Below are 10,018 nucleotides of genomic sequence, written 5' to 3'. Positions count from 1 at the left end.
TCTTGTGTGGCATTGAAGTATAAAACATCAGGGTATGATTCAGACTGAAATAGAATTCATATTTGGACTTGAGGAATGGCTGATGGTTTCAGGTCTGGTGCAATCGCACCTGCGTAGATGTGACCGCAAGTGCGAGACCGCAGGAGCGGCCTAGTAGTCACAAGAGTGGGATTGGCTGGAGTTGGGTAGAGGCGCAGGTGCGATGGATTTTCCTCACCTGCGAGCCTACAGGTGCAGGAAGGTGGGCGCAAAAGCGAAATTGGACAGAGGCAGGGGGTTCCGCATATGCGGGCAACTGGGCGAAGGTGCGCATGCGTAGAAGCGCTATAGATACCGCAAGAGAGGACGTTTGCTAGGAAGCTTGGGAGCGTAAATGCGTATGGAGTCCACAGAAGCAGACTCATAGATGGAATTCTTGTTCCGCAAAGTGAAAAGTCTGCTTTTGAAGGAAGTCGCAGATGCGACCATATTTCCGCAAAAGCGGGACCACGGGTGCGATAATCGATGGAAAAATGTTAAAAACGAGGGTTTGAGTTATTTTTCTCATTTTTGGACTTGTGGAGCTCGGCTAATGACGATTTTTGAGAGGGTTTTTGCTACAATTGAAAAGGTAAGTGAAGTTAAATCACTTTTGATGTTAGATATTGATTTTTACACCTAGTTTATGTGAATTTGAAGTGAAAGTTGGGGATTTTAGACATGTTATTGGAGTGTGAGACTTGATGATTTGGAGGTCGGTTTGTGGATAAAATTAGTATGGTTGGACTCATAATTGAACGGGTGTTCGGAATTTGTGAATTTTTATTTGGTTTCGGAGTGCGAGCTCGGGGTTGACTTTTTGAGTTGACTTTTCATATTTGATTCAAGTTTTTAGCTTTATCATTTGGGATTATTTTCTATGGTTATTATTGATGGTATTAAGTTGTTTATGACTAGATTTGAGTCATTCGGAGGCCGATTCGCAAGGAAAGGGTTTGTTGGAGTATTGAGTTGTGCGCTTTGAGGTAGGTAACATTTCTGAACTTGGAAATGAGGGTATTCATCCCTGGGAACCATGTTATTTGTGATGTGTTGGGATGACGCACATGCTAAGTCATGGGCGTGTGGGCGTGCACCGAGGTAATCATGATCCGGGTTGACTTTAGTACTGTGTTGCTATCATGTATTATTTTATTCGTATTTTTCCTACTTTTTAGGTTAATTGAGCCGTGACTCATATTAGAAATCATATTTAGGCTATGTGGTAACCTGATGAATCTATTTCTGTTATTTTTTATTATCTAATTTTACTCTAATTATACACTCAGTCATGATTCTTCATTTGCATATCATATCTCAGTCTATGCTCATTATTCATTATTACATCGCATGTTATCATTGTTTTCCCATATGTGGAGTTGTTGGGATAATTAAGTGACGTGAGATTGTGAGCCCTTGAGACTTGAGAGGTTGATGACTGAGGTGGGACTTAGAGTCGTGTTGAGAGTGTTATTGTGGATCGAGATGCACGCCGCAGCAGGCCATATTGGATTTTTATTATTATTATTATTATTATTATTATTATTATTATTATTATTATTATTATTATTATTATTATTATTATTATTATTATTATTATTATTATTATTATTATTATGTGGATCGGGCTGCATGCCGCAGCAGGCCTTATTGGCTTTTGATTTGCACTTGGGCAGGATCCGCCCCTCCAGAATCTGACATACCAGTAGTGAATGCAGACACAGTGAATATATATATACGTGCTTTGGTGAGGGGGAACTGATGCCAGGCACCCGTACAGTGCTGAGTGATTGTGTGTGTGATGAGGTGGGTATTTGAGACAGACAACTTGAGTATGTTGAGAGCGAGAGCATCTGGGGATAACGTGAAATCATTCATTTGACATGCATACTTGACATATAGTCATAGAGATTTTTAATCCTCATGCTAGTTGTAACTGACATGTTCTTATCAGTGTTAGGCTTTAATTGTTATACTTTAAAGCATGTCTAAAGTCCTGTAATATGAACGAGCAGATTTTGATAATTACTTTGAGTTACTTATTGCTATTGTCATCATTATATCTGTATTGTCATTTATATTGGTTTTTGGTTGTCTTCTTCTGAGCTCGTCACTGCTTTCAGCCCAAGGTTAGTTCTGTTACTTATTGAGTACATGGGTCGGTCTTACACATACTACACTTTGCACTTCATGTGCGGAGCCTGGTACATCTGGACGTGGTGATTACTAGATCCGTATTAGTACCAATATTTGGAGACTTTGAGGTAGCTATTATGACATCCGCAGATCTTGACTATTTTTCCTTTATTTTTCTTATTACTTTTCTATTCTTCGGATAGTTGTACTAAGGATTTGGTTTATATTTTGATACTCAATAGTGCACATGTACTCGTTGACACCAGATTTTGGTGATGGTTGCAGTAGATTTGTTATTGTTTTTATCATAGAATTATGATATTTCCGTTGTTAAGTATATTAAACCATGTTTACTCAAATGCTTAGTTATTATGTGACTCTTGGCTTGCCTGACAAGTTGTGTTAGGCGTCGTCGCGACTCCGGTGGGATTTTGAGTTGTGACAACCCTCGGTTCAAGTTTTTCACCCGTCACATAAGCATAAGCAGGACAACCAAATGTCTTCAAATCAGCAGGCGAACTGGACCTTAAAAGGAGTTTTGAACTCAATAGTTGTGGATGGAGATCTATTGACCAAATATCAAACTGTATTGATGGCTTCGACCCAAAAACTTCCTAACACATTAGTGTGAAAGCAAGCTTCGTGCCCTATCACAAAGCGTTCAGATCATACATTTTGCAACACCATTCTGTTGTGGTGTTCCAACACAAGTGCGGTATCTCACTATGCCCTCTTTACTATAGATGTTATTTAGCTCAGAATTGCAAAATTCCAACCCATTGTCAGTCCGAAGACGCTTAACTTTTCTTTCCGTCTGCCTCTCAACCATCATCTTCTATTTAACAAATGTCGAAAATGCCTCATCTTTTATTTTTCAGAAAATACACCCACATCATCGTTGAGTAATCATCAATCAAAATCATAAAATACATGGCATCAGTCTTGGAGGGAACTCTATTTGGACCCCACAGGTCTGAATATATATATAATCTAACTTGTCTCTAGTTTTGTGCTTTGCCTTGCTGAATTTACCCTTGTTTGTTTACCAAACATGCTCACAAAAATTCAAAACTTGATTTTTGTACCTATCCTACAAATTATGCTTGCTCAACAAAGACAATTTGTTGTCACTCATATGACCAAGTCGCAAGTGCCACAAATGATACTGATTCAGGTTAAGTTTTCCAGAAGCTACAGTAGCTTCCCCTTCAACTACATTGGCTTGAAGATGATATAATTTAGAATGCAGTTTACCCTTCATGAGTACCATAGAGCCTTTACACACTTTAAATATTCTATTCTCGGAGTAGAACTTATATCCTTGATCATTCAAAGTCGAAAAGGAAATCAAATTTCTCTGTATCCGAGCAACATACCAATACTCAATATTTTTGATAATTCCATCGAACATTCTTAATCTGATGTTACCAATCCCCTCTACTGGTAATATATTATCATTTACTATATAGACAGTCACACTCATCTGCTTATAAGTTGCAAACTAATTCTTGTATGGACACATGCGGAAAGTAGCACTAGAATCAAGAACGCAGGAATTCTGCCCATGACTAGAACTCACGGCACAAACTTCCTCTATATAGTCACTATCATCAGAATTATTGCAAGTGTCAATAATATTTGCAAAATTATCTACTTTCTGCTTCCTTCTTTTCTCTTTCAGCCCTTGCTCCCCGCACTCATAACAATTCTGCTTCCTCGCTCTAGACTTCGACTGGCGGTTGACTTTTTCCTGTTAGTGTCCTTTTGTTGTGTTCTTCCTCTACTCACAAGACCCTCGCCCTCAATTGTACTATTTGGAAAGCTATTTTTCAACTCTTTAGATTTCAGTGTATTACTAACATCTTCCAATGAAATACTGCCTTTCCCATATAGCAATGCATCGGTAAAAATATCATAAGATAATGGTAAAGAACATAATACAATTAAGGCCTAATCCGCACTCTCTATTTTGATATTCATGTTCTTCAGATCCATTATAATTGAATTAAACTCATCAAGATGAGTTTTAACTTGTATACCTTTGTTCATACGGAGATTGTAAAATATTTTTTTAGGTAGAGGCATTTTGTCAATAATTTATTAGAATACAAATCTTCCAGCTTCTTCCATGCCATTGCTGCAAAAGTTTCCTCAGTAATTTCTCAAATGACGCTATTTGTAAGGCTCATAAAGATCGCACCCAAAGCCTTCTCCTTCAGGTCTGCCTTCTCGGTCTCTTTCATTTATTTAGGAAAATCCTCATCAATTGCCTTCCATAACCTTGTAATACCAGGGATAATTTCATCCTAATATTTCGTAGACTGAAACAAGAATCCCTATCGAATTTCCCTACTTCGTACTTTGTTGAAGATGAAGAAGACATCTTAACCCTAGATTATTTGTAAAAATTCGAACATTGATCTGATACCAAGTTTTGCGGATGATCGTGGGTTAACTAGTACACAATCACACACAAAGCAAATAGAGAAGAAAATCAACACAAGGATTTAACGAGGTTCGATTCATCCTAATCATCGGGGCAGAAGCAGAGATAGTTTTTCACTATGAATGAGAAGAAAAGCACAATACAATCTATAGAATCTCCAACTGCAATCCCTACATATATATATCCCAAATAGTCACAAACCTATAAGAGAAAGGTTTCCCAATCCGACAAGGATGATAAGTTTTCCTTTCCCAAATATATTAGAACAATGTGTTTTCCCAAACTTATAGGGATTATGGATTTCCTAAAAATACAAGAAAATAATTCAAGCCACAAATAACATGGTTAACTAGCACACAATCACATACAAGGCAAATAGAGAAGAAAAATCAACAAAAGGATTTAACGAGGTTTAGCTAAGCCTAATCCTCAGGGCAGAAGTTTTCCACTATGAATGAGAAGAAATGCATAATACCATTTATAAAATCCCTAACTAAAACCCCTATATATAGATCCTAAATGGTCTCAAACCTATAAGAGAAAGGTTTCCCAATCCGACAAGGACAATAAGTTTTTCTTTTCCAAATCTATTAGAACAATGAATTTTTCCAAACCTATTGGGATTATGGGTTTCCTAAAAATACAAACAAATATTCGTTGGTCGGTATCTTCGTTTAAAATTAAATAATAATATTATCATACCGACTAACTTAAGTCAGTTAATATAAGATATTAAATAAACATATCGACCGATAGTGGTCGCTATATTTATTTTTGTGTGAGAGACCAGTTTATGGTCGTTTTTAATGATCGATTATGTTGGTTGGTCGTATCCGATCAATTTCGGTCGGTATGCTCTACCGACTATTTATTTTCCGACCGCACTTAGTTGATCACGATTCGGTTGCTTTTTGCCGATTACCGACCGAATAAGGGCGATTTGGTTGGACGGAGTTTACCCGTTTTTAGTAGTATAATCCCTTTCTTTATGTCTTTTTAGAACCCCGCCTAAATAATGTGTACGTTACAAATTTAATAATGCTGAACTCATTATACCCTCAATTTTTATATATACTTAGTCAAAGATGCTAATCAAATACTTGAATAATAAGTGACAAAGACTTACTATTTTTTTTATTTTATTTTTTTTGCTAGTCGTTGCAATTTTTCAAATTGACTAAAGGACACAAACTGTTACTTCTGAAAGCACATGCAAATCAAATAATTAATTAGTGTGCTCGTATATTTCCATCGTGCTTGTCAGCTATTGGAAGGGGAAGTCCAAGATGCTCCATTTTTAAATTACCCCAAGTCAAGTCAAGTCAACTATACTATTTTCTAAGGACGACTTAATTATTGCCTGCCACAAAAACCTGTTATTAGAGAACACTCAATTACTCTTAATTATTTCAAGAAACTGAAGCTAATTTCTTCTTTTCAAGTAGAAAATTAGTGCTAAAATTAGTGTTATGGCTTTGATTTCCAAATTCTTTCATGGCTTCATCATTGCTGCCTGTTTTATACAATTTGGGTACTGTCATGTCAGCTATGAAAGATCAGTCCGAAGAGCTCTCTTTGTATTTGGTGATTCCCTCTTTGATCCTGGAAATAATAATTATATTAATACCACTACTCAATTCCAAGCCAATTGGTGGCCTTATGGTGAATCATTCTTCAAACCTCCTACTGGCAGATTTTGTGATGGTCGTATCATTCCTGATTTCATTGGTAACGTTAACTTTTCATCCCTTTTATATAGATTGGAGCTATCAATTTTGTCTGTATCCCGCCTTTTGTCTATTAAAAAAAAGGGTAATCCGGTGTATAAAGTATTATGCGTTTACGCAGAGTTCGGGGAATGGTCATACTTCAAGTGTGTGATGTAGACAGCCTACTCTAATGCAAGTATTAGTGGCTACTTACACGGCTTAAACCCGTAACGTTTAGGTTATACGGAGACAACTTTACCGTTGCTCAAAGGCTCTCATTCTTATTTATGAAAAAAAAAAGGGAAAGAAAAAGGATAAGCGTCAGTTTCTCCTATTTCCTCATGTATCCGAACACATTAGAATTGATTTGATTTGAGGAACAAGTAGAACTAGATACCAGTTGATGGAATCAAAAGGGTTCAATTAAATTTTTTTCGTCGAAAATTTATATTGCGTATATTTATGAAAAATATTTCTAGGTATACATGATTCTCTTATCATATATATATATATATATGAATATTTTTATTTTGGAATACTAAGTTAATTTATTGTGTTGTTTTTAGCCGAATATGCAGAGTTGCCACTCATTCCATCGTATTTTGAGATTGGCAAGGATGGATTTATCCATGGAGTGAATTTCGCATCAGGAGGAGCTGGCTGCTTAGAAGAAACTTTTCGTGGCTTTGTAAGTGATATTTATTATTCCCATTTGATTTTATTACGAGTTCCTACTTGGACCAATAATATATATATTTTTAGTCTCTCCTAAAAAAAATAGTCAATAAAATATATATTTTTATATATACATGTATTATATATATAAAAATATATACATACTTTATACAAACTTTGGCTAGCTAATGCAATTAGTTTCAGTGGGTCGATCTGTTAGTAGACTGTATTTGTAAAATAATTCTGGAAATATAAATGAATATAAACAGAAATGAACATAAACAGAAATGACATAAAACCAATTCGAGCCCACTGAATTCACAGTGTTTCCTTAAGGAATTTAATCCCCTCCTAGTACCCAAGGTTATGGATTATTTCCTCCCAGGATAGAACGAATTACACACTGGTGTAGTGGTACATCAAACCACAGTGTTTCAGCGAACACAAAGTTCGGTAGCAAATCACACTTACTTTTTGCTTTGTTTGATGCTAAAAGTATGCAGAAGAAGGAGAAGAAACTCAGAAAATCGTAGTGAAATTCTGAGCAGAATAATGTTGTATTTATAGCCAAAGTTAGGCTGAAATCTGAAGAGGTGCAACTCTTCAGAATGGCTGTTTATGCAAAACTCCCACAGCATAAATGCCATTACATAAATGGCCATTTACTCAATAATAAAGAGGGAAAATAAAGAGGAAAAATTGAAGAGGGTAGTTACTTTTCTGTTACCAAAACAGAAAAACGGATTGGATTTAATATTAATATTTTGTTATTAAAACAAATATTTAATAACATTTCTGTTAATATTTTACTATTAACAAATAAATTTGGTCCAAAAAGTTAATCAATCAATCATTTGACCGAATCCGAAGCCGAAGCCGAAGCCGAAGCCGAAGCCGAAGCCGAGCGAGCGACGACGACGGCGCGAGGCTTGCCTTCTTCTCAACTCTTTAAGAGCTAGAAGAAGAGCAATTGCTTATATACCCATAAAAAACCTCTTCCTCTTCCAATATGGGACAATGCCCATTTGCCAAGGGGGGGAACTTAAAATTTCACTCAAAAATTTTATTTCCCTCCATTTCCCATTCACCCTCTTTTAAGTATTTAATATATTAATTAAACACATCCAAAACCCAACAATCCCCCACATGAATGGGGAATGGCTATATCACGGACTTATGAGATTGTTACTGTAAGTTCAGGACTAGCTGTCCTTAATATATGAGCTTGTAAGTCTAAGTTAAGGACTACCTGTCCTTAGTTTTTGAGCTTGTAACTCTAAGTTAAGGACTACCTGTCCTTAGTTTTTGAACTTGTAACTCTAAGTTCAGGACTACATATCTTTATTTTTTGAATTTGGAACTCTAAGATCAGGACTACATGTGAACTCAGTATAAGTTCTACTGCCTGATATTTCTACAGAGCTATTTTCATTATTAGTTCTACTGCCTGATATTTCTTGCTCTGGTTCAGAGGATAATATTGTTTCCAAGTGAGTGACCTGTGCTTTAACTTGAATGGAGGCCAAAATTCCAAGTGTGTATTTTGTTGGTGCAGAAAGGAGAGTATGAAAAGAAGAGTGAAACTTTAAAGAATGCTTACTGCAGTGAGTGAAGTAATAGAGTTTGAGTTGAGTTTGTTGAAGGGATTTGAACGCGATGTAGGAGGTGGAGGACATGTGTGGCCGTTACTGAATTCAGGAGAAAAGGGAGACGGAGAGACTGGCAAAGAAGAGAACATGAACAAAAAAGAGATAGAAGAAAGGGTAACACCCTCTTCTCGTATTAATTTTAATAGACTAGTGGCTACTTTTGCTCAGCATTTTTATAAAAAGTAAATACCACTTTAAAAAATGGCTACCCCACGCAATTTTTACGCAATCTGATGGGTTAGGTCATTGGGCCTATTATGAGCTAGGCCCAGCTGGTGACTTCTGAAGCCCAACAAGAATATCTCTCAAAGTTCTAAGTCATTGTTCTCCACTTAATTCTATTCTAAGGCTTACTACCATTTATTTTTCTGTTGCGGCCTAAAAGTGATAATACCCCTAATTAATAGGAAATAACTTGTTAATCCTTTTTAATTTTATAAAAATGTACATAAATAAATTTATATTTTGATATGTGTCTGTTAGCACTTTATATTTCTCTTCAATCACTTCAATTTTTTGTTCATACGTGCAATTTAAGTACCCCAATAAAAGCAATCAATACTAAGGATTTCTTTTGAGCCAAATGTCCAAAGTCACTCTTAATTATCTCAAAGAAATTTATATTGCCACCATATTATATGTGGAAGTTCTACATAAAATATAGATTTGGTAATCCAATGAAAATTTACTAAGTAACCAAAATGAGGTGTCAAAATTTCTGAAAAAAATATTGTGCAATAATGCCTAAAATTGTGCCTGAAAAACTTTTTATTTAACACTTTCGCATCATTAAGATAAATAAAAATAAATAAAAGCCTTTTCTTACATCAAGGAATTTGCATTCTATTTACCATAACATTTATATTCTATGTGAATACAGAATATTTTGTACACCGAAATAACCTTTAAATTACTTATGTATTCTGTGTTTACCTAGAAAGAGATGTAACTAATATACATTTTTTCATTTGGTTTAAATTACAGGTTATAGACCTTAAAACACAATTGAAATACTTCAAAAAAGTGGCTAAAGATTTGAAGAAGAAGTTTGGAGCAAAAAAGTCCAAACAACTCCTCTCCAATGCTGTATACATATTTAGCGCTGGAAATAATGATTACTTTGAATTTCCCACGGCATATTCTAAGGAAGAATATGTAAAGATGGTAGTGGGCAATTTGACATCTGTTCTGAAGGTACTAATTACATTATATATATATATANTATATATATATATATATATATATATATATATATATATATATATATATATATATATATATATATATATATATATATATATATATTCCCTCCGTTTCAAATCAGATGAGATATTTTCTTTTTTATTATGTTCCAAAATAAATGGCATATTTATAAATTTAGAAAT

General features: G+C 35.1%; 1 protein-coding gene across 2 annotated transcripts in view; it reads left to right on the top strand.

The window, feature by feature from the left end:
- Positions 1 to 5,971: 5,971 nt before the first annotated feature.
- LOC109236714 (GDSL esterase/lipase 1-like) overlaps positions 5,972 to 10,018 on the top strand; it is a 5,829-nt gene continuing 1,782 nt past the window's right edge. The window contains exons 1-4 of one of the 2 annotated variants that reach the window (XM_019402922.1): positions 5,972 to 6,328; positions 6,876 to 6,997; positions 8,628 to 8,747; positions 9,618 to 9,827. In XM_019402922.1, coding sequence (XP_019258467.1) covers positions 6,070 to 6,328; positions 6,876 to 6,997; positions 8,628 to 8,747; positions 9,618 to 9,827 — 711 coding nt within the window. In that variant the 5' untranslated portion in view covers positions 5,972 to 6,069. The remainder of the gene's footprint in view (positions 6,329 to 6,875; positions 6,998 to 8,627; positions 8,748 to 9,617; positions 9,828 to 10,018) is intronic. The other variant, XM_019402923.1, reaches the window with a different exon arrangement.

Source organism: Nicotiana attenuata, unplaced genomic scaffold, assembly GCF_001879085.1.
Source record: "Nicotiana attenuata strain UT unplaced genomic scaffold, NIATTr2, whole genome shotgun sequence".
In the NCBI taxonomy this organism is placed as follows: Eukaryota; Viridiplantae; Streptophyta; class Magnoliopsida; order Solanales; family Solanaceae; genus Nicotiana; species Nicotiana attenuata.
This window is presented reverse-complemented; position numbering and strand designations above follow the sequence as displayed.